The 19110-nt window shown below is 35.5% G+C and overlaps 2 protein-coding genes across 3 annotated transcripts; one reads left to right on the forward strand and one right to left on the reverse strand.

Annotated features, from left to right (window-relative positions):
- The first annotated feature begins 2133 nt into the window (after positions 1–2133).
- LOC121975904 (magnesium transporter MRS2-I-like) lies at positions 2134–8837 on the forward strand. 2 transcript variants are annotated; one of them, XM_042527832.1, is made up of 11 exons: positions 2135–2584; positions 2689–2718; positions 3227–3377; positions 4201–4322; positions 5180–5254; positions 6911–7138; positions 7236–7280; positions 7916–7960; positions 8051–8080; positions 8199–8318; positions 8402–8837. In XM_042527832.1, exons 1-11 carry the CDS (start codon positions 2342–2344, stop codon positions 8486–8488), a joined length of 1176 nt encoding a protein of 391 aa, XP_042383766.1. In that variant the 5' UTR covers positions 2135–2341; the 3' UTR covers positions 8489–8837. The 2 variants fall into 2 exon arrangements, with proteins under 2 accessions (XP_042383767.1, XP_042383766.1); XM_042527833.1 differs by lacking the exon at positions 8402–8837 and having other exon boundaries at positions 2134–2584; positions 7899–7960; positions 8199–8287.
- A 2518-nt stretch (positions 8838–11355) lies between these two features.
- On the reverse strand, positions 11356–18925 carry LOC121975905 (histone-lysine N-methyltransferase ASHH3-like). The gene is made up of 12 exons (XM_042527835.1): positions 18543–18925; positions 16231–16360; positions 15965–16067; positions 15679–15778; positions 14671–14749; positions 14396–14567; positions 14232–14312; positions 13988–14064; positions 13819–13909; positions 12041–12092; positions 11873–11963; positions 11356–11616 (listed from the first exon to the last, which is right to left on the reverse strand). Exons 1-11 carry the CDS (start codon positions 18561–18563, stop codon positions 11898–11900), a joined length of 972 nt encoding a protein of 323 aa, XP_042383769.1. The 5' UTR covers positions 18564–18925; the 3' UTR covers positions 11356–11616; positions 11873–11897.
- Between the last annotated feature and the right edge of the window lie 185 nt (positions 18926–19110).

Here is a 19110-nt window from a genome sequence, read left to right on the forward strand (position 1 = left end):
AACGATTGGCAATTGCAGAAAATTCTAATGGCTTCGAACCAGACAACACTCCCCTCAACTATGACAATTAACGTGAAGAAGATGGGCATGCGAGAGTTTTCAGAAGATGCTTTTATACATGAAATGAGGAAAGAAAGAGAGGAGCTGACTGTTTACAATAGCTTAGTTTAGTTTAATTAATGCTGAGCTATGTCAACTCGACCATGATGAGATGCTGCTGAGGCAAGTCAAAGCGAGGGCGATCGAGAAAGCCAAGCACAGTTAAATATTGGGGGAACGATGCCGCAATGAGTGTGATGATATATTCTTGGGGATTTTTATGCTGGAGGAATTTGAGTGTTAGAGATTTAGGGTCTGACTTCTGACCGTGGACTGCTGCCGTTGCCGCTTTATTCTCGATGAGAGGTTTGGCTTTTGCTCGCCACTGGGGAAAAGGTTGGTGTTAATTTGCTGTGATTCCAAGCTTGATAATCAAGCAAACAGATGCGTGGCTTTTGTACGTGAGTGCATGGGCAGAGAGAGATCAACAAGCACAGTGTATATAGTTTGTCTTCCTGACGACCTGTGGACGCCTCGCCGTCCGCCTGCGCGCCGCCGCGCACCCTCTGCCCTCCACCAGCTCTGCCGCCCGCCTCGCCCTGCCTCTTTGGCCGCTCCCTCGACGACGGACCGTACGTCTTCCGCGCGCGTTCTGCGCGACGTCGTCGCGGTCTCTGTCCTCGCCTTCTCCGGCGCCGTCGTTTGCCTCCGCTCTGATTGACACTATCTATTTAACATTCCCTTGAATTAAAAGCAACTGACTCGATTAATCTAAAACGCTAAACTTAAATAAACAAATAATTAAATAAAAGGAGATTAAAATAAAACCGCAAATAAAAAACTGCGTTTGATTCAACCTTATCCTTGATGAGTTTGATTATCTATTCCAGATATTTAATTAATAAAAACCTTAGTTAATTTAGATAATGAATAATTATATCCATCGTATTAGTAAATGGAGGATGTAATTCAGAATTGAAATACTTTGAAAGTGTAAGGTTTTTCATGATTGGTTAATAAAAAGTTAATTTTTTTTTTTTTCACTCAACGATTGCTATTAGTTCATGTCAAACACTACTAGTTGATTGCTGTGAGTTCATGTCAAACACTACTAAAGCACTCAAATGTGTTATCCCTAGTTATCATATGAGCTCGAATGACATCATGAGGTCTAAGAATATTATTGTCAATTAAACTAACTGAAAATGATATTATCAAGGTAATAAAAGGTGAATACGTTCATCCCTAGTGCCCCTGTCAATCCGTCCCAAGGCCAACACGGAAGAGATAAATCAAGGACGACTATTAGCCTTTGAAATAGTGACTAGCACATAAGAGAGACATTTACCTCAGTTTTGTCGAAATTCGAATCTCATACTTTATGATGACAACACCTCATGCACTAGCGACTAAATTAATCCGAGGAAACGAGGATGATGCTATCAGGTGGTAAAAAGACGAATACGTTCGCCCCCAGCGCCCCCACCAACTCGTCCCAGGATCAACACGAAGGAGGTAAGTCACGGGCAGCTACTAGCCTTTGGAATAGCGACTAACACATAAGAAAGATATTTATCTCGATTTTACCGAGATTCGAAACCTAAACCTTAATGTTATATACTTATTAATCATTCTCAATTTATAAACATTACGGTGGCACATCTGAATATTAGGTAGAATATATGAATATTTGATTCATTTACCAATATTCTTTTCCTACATTGCAACCATCCAATAAGAAAGCAGATAATAGATAAACTTTGGAATTTAAGATTTTATAGATTTGTCACAATAATTTCATCATAGCCAATATTCTTTTCCTACATTAGGGAATCAGATCGCAACTAATCGATCGCGACGAATCGGATCGTAACGAATCGATGTCTGAAAATCATCAGAATCATAAATAAAAATATAAAATTGAAACATAAAAATTGAGGATATATTTTAAAATTTATCAAAAGTAGATATTATTAATTTTTTAAAAAAAAGATTAAAATTTAAAATAAAATAAAATAAAAATGGAAGGAAAAAAAATCCATTCTGACTTCATTGAATGCGCAAGGCAAGAAGAATGTGATTCCTCCAAGCGTCTGCGTCTCCTCCGTCCGTTTTTCTCGCAGTTGAATCGCAGCGATAAAAGCGGCGGCACGGCTGTTCCACCGCCTCCGCATTGCCCTCCTCCTCCAATCACTCGGCGAAGAAGGGAGCGATCTCGTCGCCCGCTGCCTTCCGCCCCCTTCCCGATCCGGCCAGCGTAACCGGCGGCCAGCGAAGATGTGAAATTCCAGCGGCGGGCGAGATGGCGGGCGAGGCGTTTCTGGCTGCCGCGGACGCGCAGGTCTCTCTGAAGAAGAAGACTGCCGCGGCCAGGAGCTGGATTCTGTTCGATTCCGCTGGCAAAGACACGATCCTGGATGTCGACAAGTACGCCATCATGCACCGGGTTCAGATCCACGCGCGCGACCTCAGGATCCTGGATCCCCTTCTCTCCTACCCTTCCGCGATCTTGGGCAGGGAGGGCGCCATCGTGCTCAACCTGGAAGTGAGTCGACAGATACGGTCGAGTTTCGCTTACCTATCGTTTGCTGGAATTTTCGCTTCTTTTGGCTAATTTGTTCGTTCGTCCTTTTTGCCTTTCGGAAACAGCACATAAAAGCGATCATCACTGCGGACGAGGTATGTACGGTGTAAAGCTACTTCTCCTCTCTCTTTTTTTTTTTTTAAGAATTAAAATTGTCCCTTCTTTCATTCCAAAATTTTCTTTTCCTTCAGACTTTAATTCTCTGCAGTTGTGCTTCGTAACAAGATATGGTCAATTACCTTGCGCAAAGCCCTGTGTTATGTGTCATTCAATGTAATGCATTAAGTCTTATTTTTCCATGAAGAAAATAATTGACTATTTGACCGCAAAGGCGAGTAGTGATTGGTTCCTTAGAAAAGGAGAAGAAAAGAAGGCACCTATTTTGTTCTTGGACTGGTTTTGGCATTTATGATTAAGTTGACCCATAGCGTACCTCTGCGATTGATGCATGCAAACAGTAGCCGAGAAGCCGCAGCTTTTTTTCTTTGCTGATTTTTTTTTTCTTTTTTCTCTTAACTGTAGTTAACAAGCTTCTACTGTTTATTATATTTCATGGGGGGTTTTCTAAGGCATGCTAATGTTTTTAAGTACGGGTTGAACTAGGTTTTTCTTAGGGATCCCAGCGAAGATAATGTTGTCCCGATTGTGGAAGAGCTTCGTAGAAGATTACAATCTCAGAACATTAATCAAGCTCATGGTGAAGGAAAAGAGAGCACTGTTTGCCAACATGATTTAGAAGCTATTGAAGAAGATGGTATGCTTAATCAACCTTCAGTGAGCCTTTCAATGCATAAGATAGCTGACTTTACAATAAAATTGCTTTATTTATCTTCTTTATGTGATTTCCCTATCTTGATATTAGCAACTAAATTAAGTTGTCTATCCGCAGCCAAGTATATATTCTTGATTTTTCTGAAGTTAATTAATGATTATAACTCCTGAATGTATTTTACACAACCATAAATATATAAGTTTGCATTTGTCTCTTGTACTATAAAATCAATTCTTTTTATGCATTCTGAAATCGAAGATGATAAGTGCCGTAACTTAGCCAAGATCAGTATGCTGCCTCTGATATAGCGAAAATTTTAAATGATTTCCAAATGAATCTCGATCAGTAAACAAGAATTCTCACTGGGATTCCATAGTCCAATTGTTGCAGAGGTGCATGCATGTTGATGCCCATTACTTAACTGTGTGCATGAGCATAAACACCCTATTTGAATTAGCTAGACAAAAATATATTTTGCATTTTCATGATTTTTTATTGCTCAAACTATGGGTATCAGACACTGTCTGTGTCATTAAACCTGAACCATATTGATTGACCTAACTAATTAAGACAGAAACTAGAGGTCATATCGGTTTACTTCTATCAGTGGAGGGCACTTAACTGAACTGGTATTTGGACTGGTTCAATTGGAAAAAAACAAGAACTGGAAGGACCTCTGGTTCCGTGCTCGATCTGGTTCTGAAAATGCTGCACTTTATGGGAAAATTAAATCATGATCTCATGTCTTGATTTATTAGGATGTTGCTTTCTTTTCTTTCCCTTGACATAGTACAACATTTTGTAGAATCTCCTTTTGAATTTCGAGCTCTCGAAGTTGCTTTAGAAGCTATTTGCAGCTATCTTGATGCACGTGCTACAGAACTTGAAACTGCTGCTTACCCAGCCTTAGATGAACTTACTTCCAAGGTATGGGTCAATTTTCTCCATTTGTTATTCAAGACTATTATTAGCCTAAGCAGAACGAGAGAACTACATGTTTTAGCAGGCTATTGTGGTTGTTGATCTTACGAATTTATCTTCTTTTTCTACTAGATGTATGTGAAACTGAACGAGCATACTGCAAGCCATATGCTGGCTGAAAAGATCAGGCCAATATGTGTTCTTTCTTTTTCATGGAATGCAGGGGAAGACATATCATGGTTGCATTATCTCACAGATAATAAAAGTTCCTTATACAATGATCCTTAAAGTATGTTGGGGTGTAAAGGGTAGAGTGAAAAAGGTGTAAAAGGTAGAGGTAGAGCAAAGAAAACATTAGTCAAATATAATTAAAATATTTAACTAATTTGAATATTACTAGTGATATAACTTTGGATAGAGCTCATGATGAGATAACAGTAGTGTAGTAACTAACCACATATAGTTGGGATGTACTCGTTTTGATGATAGCAATCATGATTGGTAAAATTTTGGTAAATCTCCAATATAAAATGATGACGACTAATATTCATTTCTTTTTTCACACAACAACCTCTACCAAGGGAGTGGGTGACAACCATATTTAAGTAGCGTATTATTAAATTCTATAGTTGAGAATTGTAGGTGTAATAACTAACCTATCGAACTATGTATCACTAGTAAAATGATGTAAAATTGGTATATTGGTCCGACCAAAGGTATGACATATGGTAAAGGAAAAACAACTTTTACTATGATAAACACTGATATTATTCCTTCTATCCTGATAAAATTTGCTTTTAGGCACACTGTTTTGAGATTACTCTCTTCGACCTTTGATTTGCCTTTTGTAATTAAATGTGCAGATTAGCAGTCGTAACTTGGATCGAGTGCGCAAACTGAAGAGTTCCATGACTAGGTTGACTGCTCGTGTACAAAAGGTGTGCTTATTTGGCCTGCTCATTATATATGTTCTTATTGTTTTTGTTTTTTATATTGTGCCTGTTTTGTGCTCTTAAATCTTGGTATAGTATTTTGATAACTTATATTCATGCAAATGCACTATAAATTAATCTTGCACTCAATATCACAATTGTTCACATAATTGAAAAACAATTTATTGGATCACATGAATGCCATTGTTGGCTTCACTAGATAGACATTCTATTGTACAGAAATAGATGTCTTCATAGACCAAGGAAAATTTTCTTGAATAACGAGATGAATACGTGAATGTGTAAGATGGCACAATTGTTGACTTCTATTTTGGTTCTTGAGTCTGATATCGAACTATATGTTTGATTCCATCTACTGAAAGATGGTTGCCTATATGAATGGAGGCTCATCTCTTCCTTTTTATGTGGATGTTTGTGTTTAGATAGTGGTACAAGTGGCTCGATAACATGATATATTTGTTCAATAAAACTAGCAATATATCTTGATATCAATACATGAAGTCAAATGGAATGATAATCTGGAGTAGTAGTAATTCTCAATATCAATGTATAATTCCTTGTCCCTTAGGATTCCCTCATTTGGGATACCTAGGGAAGAGGATCAAGTTAGTCCTTGGGAATAGCTTGATGCACTTTCTCTTCAATCCGTTGAGCAAAATGTGGAAAAGGAAAGAAAACCCATCATCTCTACCTTTAAGAAGTGGTTTTATCTTATGGAGAATGTGTGTGATCTGAGTCCTCTTATCTCTGGCTTGTGAACTTAACTGATATTATGCTAGCACCTAATTTTTTATTTCATAAATTCAATCTATGATTTATCATTCACGGATGTTGATTAGATCCTTCTATTAAGTAGTACCTTAGGATGGCATAGCCTTAACATTAAAAGGTTCAAATAAAGAAGAAAGACTTGCATAGATATCTAGGCACCCATAAACAAGGAAAAGGAAGGGAATAACAACTAATGAAATACTTTGGGGAGAGTTGAAAATAAGCATAGATCTGGAGATTCCTAAATAGGTCAACCTTTCAAACTGTTGTTGAATCCACTGGCTAGGAAAAGAAAGAAAAAGTAATTTCCATAGAAGTGGCCAGAAAAATGGGAGCAACATAAACCATGCAAAATGTATTTTGTTGTATAAAATAGTTTCATGCTGTACAATGTTTCTTGTTTCCTTTGAAACTGAATTATACTATCATCAGTCTGTTCTTTTGTCCATTCAAGGATAATTTATCTGTTCGTTCTCATTCATTTTGTTTGTTCTAAATGGAACATTTTAGGATATTTCATCTCAATCAATCTGTAAAATAATCATGGTATGATGAAATTTATTTTCTAGAATCTAAAAAATGAATTCACGTGTCTTCTTTTTTTCTTTTGATATCAAACATAAAACATTTTTTTGGCTTGATAAGAAGCACATTCATGAAATTAATCTGCTGGGAATCTAAAAATTACGCATGTCATTCTTATTTCTCTGCTGTCCTATAAATCATAACTCTATCTTGATAGCATGTGCCCAGTTCTCATGACCGTATTGTATTTGTGTAGCCTCTTGTTCTTTCTTTGTGATGACTGATGACCTGATATGCAGTTTGTTCATCCTTCATTTTTATTCAGAGTTAAGTGGTGTTTGCCAGGTAAGGGATGAGCTGGAACAGTTATTGGACGACGACGATGATATGGCCGATCTTTACTTGTCAAGAAAAATCGCAGGAGCCTCCACTCCTGTAAGTGGTTCTGGTGTTCCTAACTGGGCCCCTCCTTCTCCAACAATCGGTTCAAAGATATCCAGAGCAAGCAAGGCAAGCGCAGCAACCATACATGGAAATGAGAATGATGTGGAGGAGCTAGAAATGTTACTAGAGGTCACATACTCCTATTTCTCCATACCGATGTGTTTTGAAATTCTATTACAACTTAACTTTCAATATCTTATTTTTTGGATTTTGTTACCCTATGCAGGCATACTTCATGCAAATCGATGGTACATTAAACAAGATGACTACCGTAAGTCTGTAGTTAAATTCTGCCTTTTCAAATACTTGGAACTCCATTTGAAGAAAAAAATAGTCACAACAAACTGTGTAGCTACTCCCTTATGCAGAAAGTTACAGAGTTTCCATGCATTAGTAAAATAAGAAATCATTGTGACCTCATTTGCAAATGTTGAAATAATCCCTTATTATTTGGTTCCCAAGCAATATTACACTTGAGTTTACAAACAATTTGATATCCTCACAACAAGCTGTTTGGATTGCATATTTTTCATGGCATTATGGTTATTAACCTGAATGGCTGAATCTAATAGTCACGTAGGTTGACCTCCAAAATATGCCCTCCTGCACTAGCTACAGATGTTTATTAACTTTATTTGATCCCTATCCAGATATAGTCAACATAAAACTGGAGTCATAGTTGTCATTTGCCAATCTGTAGCAATATGGTTAAATAAAGCTTCAGAACTACAATGAAATCAATATGTTTTGCCTCATACCAGTGCACCTGAAATAGTTGGGAGATTTGCTCTTGTGATTTCGTGCCTGTCTTCTGTAACGTAGTTTGCAGCAACAAAATTATTAATTGGATGGGTCCAAATATCATTTACATTTCCAGTTGAAATAACAGATTGATAATTTTCTCAGCTGCGTGAATACATTGATGACACGGAGGACTATATCAATATTCAGGTATTGCTTAACTGGTGAATTATTTTAAGAAACTGACTACTAGATTATAAACAAACCACCCAAAATAAATGGTCACTTTTCTATTGGCAGCTTGACAACCATCGAAATCAGCTTATTCAGGTAAACTGGTCAAGTTTTCAGTACCTTCATTTTAGAAGTATGGAATAATTTGTGGGTGTTTTACTATAATTCTGATATTTTTCTTCTTTTCTTTGCTGCTTTTTGTCTGTGATTGTAGTTAGAACTGTTCTTGAGTTCCGGCACAGTTAGCCTGTCGATCTATTCACTAGTTGCTGGAGTATTTGGAATGAACATACCATACTCGTGGAACAATGACCATGGATATGTGTACAAATGGGTACGTTGACCAGTGAATAAAAGACAATTATGGATGATGTACCTCTCTACATTGATCTTTGCTCTACAACCTGATGTTTGTAGGTGGTTATCATTTCCGGCCTGGCTTCCGCGTTCGTGTTTATTTTCATCATCGCCTATGCTCGCCACAAAGGTCTTGTTGGATCTTAATCCACTTAGAAGTACCTAATCCTGGAGTTGAAAGAGCAGGTCAAATTTGCGAATCATTGAAGAGGCCATGTGCTCCAGTTATTCAAAGTTATAAACAAGATTTGGGAGCTTTCATTTTGCGAATCATTTACTGGAAGATCAAGTGGAGAGACGTGCCTACAAGATGTAGCTCTTGTAGCTAGAGGGGGCCTAAAGGAACTAGAGAAAGTGTGGCATTGCCTTATACGATTTTTTCTTTGATCTCTCATTTCTTCACTTTCGTTTCTTAAATTGGACCGTTGTGCTGATTATTGTACTGACGAAAGACCTTATAGTAGTTACATTGTCAGGGCAGTTCCTGTTTTAGAAATTGATGGCCGTTGGATCGGAATGAGTCGTAGGCTCAGAATGATAACTTGTCTGCTTAGTGGCAATCAATAATTTTAAACTGTGTAGTCATATTTCTTAAGTTTTTTTTCTTTTTGTTTTCAATCTTTTGAGTTTTGATTAGCTTCACCACTTCTTCCATGTTCTCCTTGACCACGTCCGAGATCTCTTACCCTACAATGACTAAAAAATTAAAAATTAAATTTGACTTTTCATTTTTGTTCATTTAATTGTGCTTTGCATGGAAAGTATGTTTCAGCATCTTTACGTTTTTTTTCTAAAAAAACAACTAATTTTTGAATCGACTAATTATGATCTAGTTTAATTTAGCTTCACGTAAATTTTTCATTGGCCACACTTATAATCCAAAACACAAGTGTCTCGTCACTTAATAGCAACATCTCAAATTTTTTATTGGATCAATAAAAAATCTTATTTGATTTAAGTTAGAAAAAGTAAAATAAAAAAACGTTCAAAAGAAAAATGTAAATTTTAAAAATAATAATCATAATTATATTTGATTTTATAATGAAGAATAATATAGTAAAATATTAAACTAAGAGAGTATTTGGCTGAGCTTATAAGCTCTCTAAAACAGTTTATAAGTTGTTTTGGAGCTTTAAGTTCTTCAAATTTGTTTGGTAAATTTTTTTTCAAACAACTTATAAGCTGTCAAAATAAACTGTTTTAGAGCTTATAAGCTGTTTTTCAAAAATTATGGAAGACTTTACTTTTAAAAAAAAGATTTTATTTTAATAATTTGTTTCTCTAAAATATCCTTATATAATTTCATAAATCCCCATCTTATCCTCCATAAATTTTTATAAGCCTAATTTCTTTTTATCTCCACCGACTTTTCTTCCAACGTTGTGTCATCTTCTCCGCCAACGCCTCTTTCTAATTTTCTCTCCCCCGGTACAGAAATTCGCCCAAAATCCTCTCTTAATAAAAATCTCAAAACCCTCTATTAATAGTATTATACCCTTTTTGGTAATTTTATTAATAAAAAGATCTTATAATACCAAACACATCAATATCTTTAAGTTGATTGTAATAAGTTCACCCAAACACTTTAACAACTTATTTTTAAAATAAGACCTAACAACTTATAAGCTCCTAAAACAACTTATAAGCTGTACGAGCTTATAAGCTGTTTTTAATAAGTTTAGTCAAACACCCTCTAAGTTATATATTAAAATCTCCTAATAAATAATTTTTTATTACATTATTTAAATAAATAAATTTTTATTACATTATCTAGATTGAATAAAAAAATATTAGATTATATTTAGGGCTGTAAACGAGCCGAGACATGCCGAATTTTAGGGTGTTCAAGCTTGTTTGATAAGGTAACCGAGCCGAGCCGAGCTTAAAATGAACCAAGCTTTTAAAATAAGTGTTTAAGCTTGGTTTAGTTTATTTTTTATGAGCTTAAGCTTGTTTGAAGCCTAACTTGAGTTTGGTTCGTTTAAATGTTATCGAACTCTCAATTTAAGTTTGGCTTGAGCTTGGTTCGAGCTTAGCTTGAGCTTGGTTCGAGCTTAGCTTGAGCGTAGTTCGAACTTAGTTCGTTTAAATGTTATCGAGGTCTCAATTCAAGCTTGTTTGATTATTTGAAACTTTTAATTATTTGATTGATTATTGAACTTGATAATTTAAATTTATTTATTTATCTTATTTTATTATTTATTTAGTATATTGAAAAGAGTTTTATTAATGAATATAATTCGTAAACATTGTTAATGAACATTGTTCACGAATATTAATGAGCTGAACATATATATGTTTAAGTTTTTTTGTTTAGCTTAACGAACTGTTCAAGCTTGTTTATTTAATTAATCTGATGCATATTGAACGAATATAAATAAGTTCTTACCAAACTTGTTCATGATCACTTAGTTCATTTAACACCTTAATTATATTTTATTCCCCATAACTTTAATTATATAATTACTAGATAATAACATAATTAAAATTATACAACTTAAATTAAACACACCTTATAGCATACGGAAGGCACCAGTACTCTTTTCTGGGATATATAATCATGTGGTTACAAAGAATTAATAAATCCATTAAGTATTAATATTATCCAAATCCATTCTTTAAATGGTAACAACAGAATAAAAAATTTCACCATTTCTTCTATTGCACACTTCACGATAAAAAAAACGATACATTTTTTGTTTTTGTATTTTCAAAGAGATGCAAGCTATAAGCTTCTCGAAATCATCTTCCAGATTTTTTATCTCTTCAACTTATCGTAAAGAGAAGTTTCTTAAAATCTTTCTCTATGATCTCTCCTAGGTCCTGGTTAAAAAAGAAATATTTTCATGCCCTTTAATCCTTAAATTATTCTCTTCAATCTATAATAAAGAGATGCTTATAATATTCTCTATAAACTCTCTTTGGTCTTGGTATCATTCAATCTCTTCAAACTATCCTAAAGGAAGCCTCTTATATAGTCCTCCTCTTTCTTGAACTGTGAAAAAGTATGATCAGATAAAGAATTAACCCATCACTATATTAAAGGATACAGTTGTTGAACATTTAATAGTACAACAATTTCGGACAATATTTGGAGCCATCCATTTACCAGCTCAAAACATTGTTGAGATAATCAATGAGATCTGTTCTTATCAATCAGACAAGAGAGAAATGAATAGTTAGCACAATCTGCAAATCATTGCACCTAAATGACGACTTTGTAGGAATACAAATGGATATCTGAATAATGTTACAACCAACCACCATGGACGTTCCTGCAAAGCATTATCTCAAATTGAACTTCGAGATGAATAATATACAAAAATTCAACAAGTGCAGATATCTAAAATCCAAGACCAAGCATGAAAAATCAATTCCGTAAGAGCCGAGAAGAGACAAGGTTCTGGTGCAGGCTTGGCTTAGTTAATTAAATTCGATGCCTGGCAAGGCCAACTACAGGTTTGCATGATAAATAGTTCGGGCAGCTTCCTAACCTACAATTGTAAGAAGAAAAATTCGCATCTGTATTACCTCCGCAATGAGAGTGTGTAAATGGTTATAGAAAATCCCAATCTTCATTTGACATGTCAAGAACTTCTTCATGATCATCCACAAATTTTATCTGTTAGAAAAAAAATAATAAGACTTAAGGGCATATTGCTTGGCTTTCCTTACTGAGCAAGCAAATGCAATCCTTACAGTGTGCTTTCCGGAGATATTATCAAAATCTGAAATAAATCCTCCTATATACCTGAAATGAAAGAGCAATACAATAATAATAATTATGATTTCAGGGAAATGTACTTTTTGTTAGAGTAGAAGATCAAACGATAGGAAGGGATGAAAACAAAAATTAATAAGTGTAATAAGAAATGATTTATTAGATTTGATTCTTCCATAAAATAGAGCTTAATAGAGATGATTGAAGCCGGCCACAAAATAGTTAAAACAGATACAACTTGATACGTTAGTGCAATTTTGTTATACTTTAATATTGCACGTGCACACTTACTCGGTGCACACTCCTAGGTAACCCTCATATGTCCGGGCGTCGAAGCCCCTCCTAGGCGCCCCGATTCTCAAAAGTGAATCGGGATGCACGGACATGTGAGGGTCACCCAAGAGTATGCACTAGCAAACCTTTATATATATATATATGATCATTTCCTATAAAGAAGCATGGGCTGCCTGGGAAAACAAATATTAAACCAAGTTGCTGAAAGAAAAGTGTCTGAGCGCATATTGCTTTCAAGTATGAGAAGTTCAAATAAGCAAATGATAATGCAAATCTTTTAAAAAAAATTTAACTTTATGCCAGCAGTAGCTTTGACATCATCTACACAAAAATTACATGTATTTTAAATAAAATCAATAGGTAAGAGACATGAAATACACATGAACCGAATTCTAGAAAACTAGTTCGCAGAGAAATATCAAACATATTCCATTACGACAATCTGCAAGTTATGTCTCACAAGATCAGTAACTAATAATTGCATTTAATATGGTATCAACTATCAAGTAACATATAATATGTTTGAATCTAGTCAATGTCAATATCTAAAAAAGCAATCCTATACTAAGAGATATATACAGTTCTAGATCTTCCATGCTTCATTGCACATAGGCATGCTGAATGGTAGCAAAGACAGTATCTATTTAATATAATTTTAAAAAAAAAGGGCAGCCCGGTGCACGAAGCTCCGGCCATGCGGGGTCCCGAGGAAGGATCCATTGTACGCAACCTTACTCTACTTTTTACAAGAGGCTGTTTCTAGGATTCGAACCCGTGACCTTTTGGTCACATGGCAACAACTTTACCGTTGCACCAAGGATCCCCTTCTATCTATTTAATATAATTGCCTAGTAAAAATAAATTTCATACAATATGTTCATTTAAGCGTCCACCCTGTTGGAGCACCATCATGAGTAACAAAATATATCACAACAGATCATTGTCCAACCACTGCTGGAGCATTGCTAGTATAAACTTGAGCATCTCGGAGTATCAGGATTCATTGAGTATGGTTTATGTAAGCAGAAGATGCAAAACCAACTTAGTTGACTATGTAGAATAATGCCATAAGTGATTTTCTCTGGCACCTACGACGAAAATGTGTGGTTCTGAAGCTAACTAGGGGATTGAAGTGTAAATGCAAGATTGGACTCTTTCTTAATAGCATATACTTTCAAACTAAGTGAGCTAATGGATTGAATTTAACATTAACATCAATCTCAGTTGTCTAAAAGATAATCTCTTGATCTTAATTACCCTTAAAGTGAACAATGCAATAGGAGGAATAGAAATGAAGGAAATGTGTGTATTAGGTTTTGACGACCAGTATGTTCTCAAAGCAATTCTGACTTGTATCACCAGAACAAGAAAATACATAATCATATGTCCAAAGCAGGAATTAAAGATAACATTATATAGAAAGTCAACAGGAGGTTATTAATAAAACATAGTTAGGATAAACCTTTTGTCACTTGGAAGCCACACACGGACAAGCTCCCCAATACAGTTCTCATTCTTGGATTTCCTTCTTTGATCATCTGAACTTGAACTTTCTAATTTTCACAAGGAACAAAAGTATAACATGGCATATTCATCATATCAAAAGATATTTCAAGAACTGATTAACTTACTGGGTTTATTTCCTAGCTTCTGCCTACATCTAGGAGTACCACACAAACAAACTTGATCTGCTCCGAATTGAACAAATCTGGGCATTTATCAGATGAATAAATCTATGAGATAAAAAGAAGAAAAAAAATCATCCATGGGAAATTACATCAAAATAAGCAAAGGGTGGACTAAATGCTAACACACTGTTATTAAAGAAGCAAGTGCAAGAGGCTAAAAAAGTACTGCCAAAGTAACTGAACATACTGATAATCATAGGTCACTTCCTCGCCTTTCCTTATGTTACGACGAGCAAAGATCCCAACCCTAGTTTCTCCATCAGCTCTCCTTTATATAAAATGGAATGGAATAAATTTTGATAATGATAGAAGAATCACAATAAAGTAATGAAATGGAGGATAGTATATAACCATTTCTGCATCTCAGTATTAGGCTCGCAACTGTGGTTTATAAACCTTGATTTATTTCCTTTGTATGTAGCATCAATCACCATATCATGATTAACCTCACACAAGTAGAAGTTGGTATCTCTTCGATCTTTCATTTTCCAAAGTCTTTCTTCACATGCTTTGTCATCCAAAACTATAGAACATCAAAAAGACGAGTCAAAGACTTCATATCACTTGATCCTTCTTTCTTATTAGGAAAAGGAATGGAGACATAAAACAAAAAAGGGAAATGTCACCTTCTCCAACATACTCAATCACAAAGTCCCCTTGTTTTATATCTTCCTCTGATACCAAACCAAAACCACATTTTTCTGTCTAAATAACATATTATTTGTAAGTTTCATCAACAATCAAAATGCTCACATAGCACATAGACATACAACTGAAATAAAAAATTTCAGCTATTTAACCAATTAACAGTTAAGTGTATACAATAAGCTTCTTGCTAAATCATGTGGATTGTGCTAGAATTCAATGGAACTAACAAAGAAATGTGGAATTAGCTTGATACACCACCATAGCCAAGGTGATTGGTGATCTCAACAAGTGAACATTGAGGAGCCTTAAAGGAAAGGATAGGCAGGAAGCGAAAATGGTGGAAATGCAGGAATGCTTGTTCAAATAGCAGAAAATGACAGTAGACAATATAAGCTATTTTTCTTGCAATTCTTATTTCTCCTCTCTTTCTTTTGTTTTTCCTCTATCTGATCTTCTTCTTCTTCCCTGCCTCTACCTCACCCTCCACCACCAAGTCGAACAGCTAGCCTACACCAACCTGTATCATGTTTCGGCACAAGGCACTGGCGCAAAACCATCCCAATCTAGGATCAAAACCAATTCATATTTTAAGGCTTGTAAAATTGGCATCTGATTGACCATTTAGAACTAGAATTTCCTAAGTGTTAGGAAGGACATTTAACTATAATCTGGTTCAACTGAAATGACAGTTATCAGCTATATAACTAGGCAGCCAAAGTATCACTCCTGAGACTTTTCTCAACGGCCAGTAACTATTTTGCTTTCCTGCATTTTAGGTGTTAGTTGCTACCTTTTTTCAACATAGTATAATAAATTCTAAAGAATATGACACCATAAGTATATAACATAAATAGCAACGATAAATTAAGATGTCAATTTTTTTTTTCAATAATCCCTCATTCAGCAATGCAAACTACACATATAAACCTGCTCTTCCATGTAATTCAAAATAGTTCAGTGAATGATATGGTGAAAGTAGATTATACCTGTACAACTTTCATTTTCTTTTGTTCTCTGTATTGAAAAGATTTGTTAAGGCACTTATCACCACATTTGCAACTAGATGTGCAACAAGAGAATAGCACCCTGAAGAAATAATTAGGGAGGTGAGCAGTATAATCCTATTGAACTCTGTAAATATGTAAGGCAGTTATCCCCTTGAAACAAAAATTTATAATAGTAATTATTTAGTTTACAAAGTTGCTAAAGGTACAAAGTCACATAATTGACAAATGCAAGAAGGTTCCAATAACTCAAAATGAAGCTGCTCACCCACAATGGCAGTCTCCACCACAGACAATCGATGATCCTGATAATGGAGTACAGGAACAAAATATTCCATCATCCTCAATTCGCCTTTTGGTGAGATAGAAATCTTATCAAAGTCAAGGTCACCAATTCATCAACAAAATTAAAAGAATAAAATACCTCAAAAGACTATGCTATATTTTATGCTCATCATGGTTCAAAAAACTGACACCTTACATATAGCAGTAATTAACAAGTATGCAAAGCAAATCTACATGTAACATGGATACTGCGCTTTATGCTGATATATGGAGCAGGTTTCCCTTTCTTCAGCCATGTTGGAAGATCAAAATCAACTTGATCATTAAGCTCCTTAGACAATTTCTCAAATATATGTTCAATGCTTTGTCTTTCATCTTTCTGTTTTCGAGTTGAATACCAAAGAAACAGAAAAGAAATGAATTTAAAAAATATCTCTGATTGGAGCAATCATAAGCACCAAAGCTTTATTTACTATCAGCAAACAGTCAGCATGAGGAATTATGAGTTAACACATATAACTTAAAAGCCTGTATAATTTAAAATTAACAAAAACAACAAATAATTAATTCTCTTTTTGATAGCAACTGATCTAGCTAATAAAAAGTATCCATGTCCCACAAAAGTTACAGATGCATTCAAAATATCAGAAGTAGCAAGTAGAAAAGGAATTTCTGCATTGAGGCTCTGCATTGCAATTTTAGGAGTCAATGAGTGTAAGGCGACAACTATGAATCATGTAAACATGTACTTAGGCATTTGTAATGAATTTACGAGAGGAATGACAGAACAAAGTAGAGGTTATCAAAAGGAGAAGAAAATTAGAATCAACTCTCTCAGGATATTGAAATGTAATAGACAAGCATGCAATGTCATGCAATCGTTTCAGATGAATCTGCATTGAAGTAAGAAAACCTATTTCTCTATTTCTCTTATAAATGGTTGTAACTAAAAGTACTAAATCTACCTCAATACCAAGAATGGTAGTTATTAAGCACAAGAAGGTACTCATACTAAATGGACAGAACAAGTTCTGAGGAATTGATTACTAAAATAAATGAAAAATTCATTTGACATGGAAGAGATTGAAGAATCATTTCTCTTTCCACATTTTATATTTAGTTTTCACCTATGATGCATTGAGACAACATAACTGATAACCCTTACTCAGAATCTTGATTTATGTACTATAAGGCATGCCTTTAGAAAAATCACATCATTGCAGTGGCAACAAGCATGTGACTTAGGTTATTTGTTAATTGCAGTTGAAGATATGATATAACATGTAAGAACTAAGAAAAGCAGAAAAGGGTTACTATTAGAATGAACTTGAAGAGCACAGCAAATACAATCGCTTAATAAAAAAATTTCCCAACATATTACGACATTATGAATAGCAGATTAAACAAAAAATATATCTAACTTATGTTGAGAATGGCATACTTCATCCCACCTCTCTTCTTTCCTCTAGAATGTCTTTCCAGTAAATCAATTTCCATGTTTAGATAGGCAAACTTTACTAGTCCATAGTGTCCCAGAACAAAGGTTTATAATTCTAGTCCCCATACTTTCACAGGTAAGCTTCTAATCAGAAAACAAGAAAGGTGGTTTACATGCAATGGTCATCTTCCTTGGCAAATGATTAACACGGTGATGTATTTCTCCACATTACACCATTAAGAAACCCTCTGATACCCAAAATTAACTAAATGTTACAAAAAAGATCAGAGAGATTCAAATCCCTTCAATATGTGAAAAGGTAAACATCAGCTACTGAAGCAAGCTAGCAAAGGGGCTTCATACAGAGTGAACTCTGATAAAAAAACAAAGAACTTTCGCTACTGAATTGGATAAGTGATGCACCAAGTGGACATGATGGAATATAATTGAACCTAAAAACCTTCTTCAAGGTTCCTTAATGAGTCAAAGTAAGTCATTGTCCCAAAATAAATGTAATGCTCTACTGGTTGACAGTATAAGGTTAACGATAAACAAGTGAAAAGAAACAAGAGAAATTAAAAAGAAAAAAAAAATCAAAGAACTAATCAAGAGAAGCACCGTTTCGTTGAGACACATCACGAAGATCTTCTTTTGTGTGTGCCTGCAATTCAAGGTAATGGCCAATAGAACAGTGCCCTATTTTGAAGAGAAATGGAGAACCGAAGCCGTTTACAGAACCATATGGCATCGGACAAAGGCTACGATTTCCTTTTCAAGACTAAGGAAACTCCCAGTGACAAGAAACTGAACAAGAATTACTAACAATGGAATCCGAAATGGAAATTTACTAACAAAATAAGTTTGGACAATAAACTGGTCAAGCAACTAGACCTCAAAATGCTACAAGTCTTTAGCTTTAGTAGAAGAAGACGAGTGCAATCAGGTAATTTCCCGAATCAAGAAACCTAACAAAGCAAGATCCTCTCCGAGTCTGTAACCTGAGCGTAGAAGACCTAAATCGCGAAAGGGAAGGAAAACCGACCGCCGAAGTAACCAAACCTAGTAAATCAAAGGCCGGAATCACGAGCGAGGAACAACACATTGGGATCTTGAGGGAAGGTACCTTGATCTTGAGGGCGGGCATGGCGAGCGCCTTCGGGGCGAAGAGCAGAGGAAGACGACGGAGGCGAAGAAAGGGAAATGCTCTCGAGCGGGGACAGTGGGAGGGAAGAATGCAAAATCAATTCTATTTCACATCCGGACTCGGATCCGTCTCGGACTCTAATCATTTCAATTAAAAGATCCGATAAGCAATTTTCGAGGAGACAGATCTCCTGACGCATCGGAAACCGTCAGGTAACCAGGAAATCGAAGCCGCGACGAAGCCGTGCTGCGGAGATCATCGTCGGTCGGCCCTAACTGTAGCTGTTGTACCGGAGGAGGAGGAGGAGGAGGAGGCGCCGGAGGAAGCGACCGAGGCGAGGCACGGAGGAAACTAGTGGACGGCGGACCGGCGCTCAGTCTCCATTGCATTATCGGATTCTATTCATTTCTGTTAAAAGGTCCGATAAGCTTTTTTAAGGCTGGATCGAGGCACGACGATTGACCTGCCCATGCTTTTTTTTTTTTTACTTAAGACCTGGCATTTATTATTTTGAAGCTCTGGTAAAGAACTTATTATTTATCCTAAA

The sequence above is a fragment of the Zingiber officinale genome, chromosome 4B (genome assembly GCF_018446385.1).
Source record: "Zingiber officinale cultivar Zhangliang chromosome 4B, Zo_v1.1, whole genome shotgun sequence".
Classification (NCBI taxonomy): Eukaryota; Viridiplantae; Streptophyta; class Magnoliopsida; order Zingiberales; family Zingiberaceae; genus Zingiber; species Zingiber officinale.

Bases quoted from the DNA above. Each gene is read 5' to 3' on its own strand.
- LOC121975904 (XM_042527832.1), top strand. From the start codon at position 2,342: ATGGCGGGCGAGGCGTTTCTGGCTGCCGCGGACGCGCAGGTCTCTCTG. The intron at 7,961-8,050 runs GTATTGCTTAAC...TTCTATTGGCAG, and splicing joins AGGACTATATCAATATTCAG to CTTGACAACCATCGAAATCA. The intron at 8,081-8,198 runs GTAAACTGGTCA...CTGTGATTGTAG, and splicing joins ATCGAAATCAGCTTATTCAG to TTAGAACTGTTCTTGAGTTC.
- LOC121975905 (XM_042527835.1), bottom strand. From the start codon at position 18,563: ATGCCCGCCCTCAAGATCAAG. The intron at 14,750-15,678 runs GTATAATCTACT...TATGTTATTTAG, and splicing joins AGAAAATGAAAGTTGTACAG to ACAGAAAAATGTGGTTTTGG. The intron at 14,065-14,231 runs GTATGTTCAGTT...ATAAATGCCCAG, and splicing joins GAAGTGACCTATGATTATCA to ATTTGTTCAATTCGGAGCAG.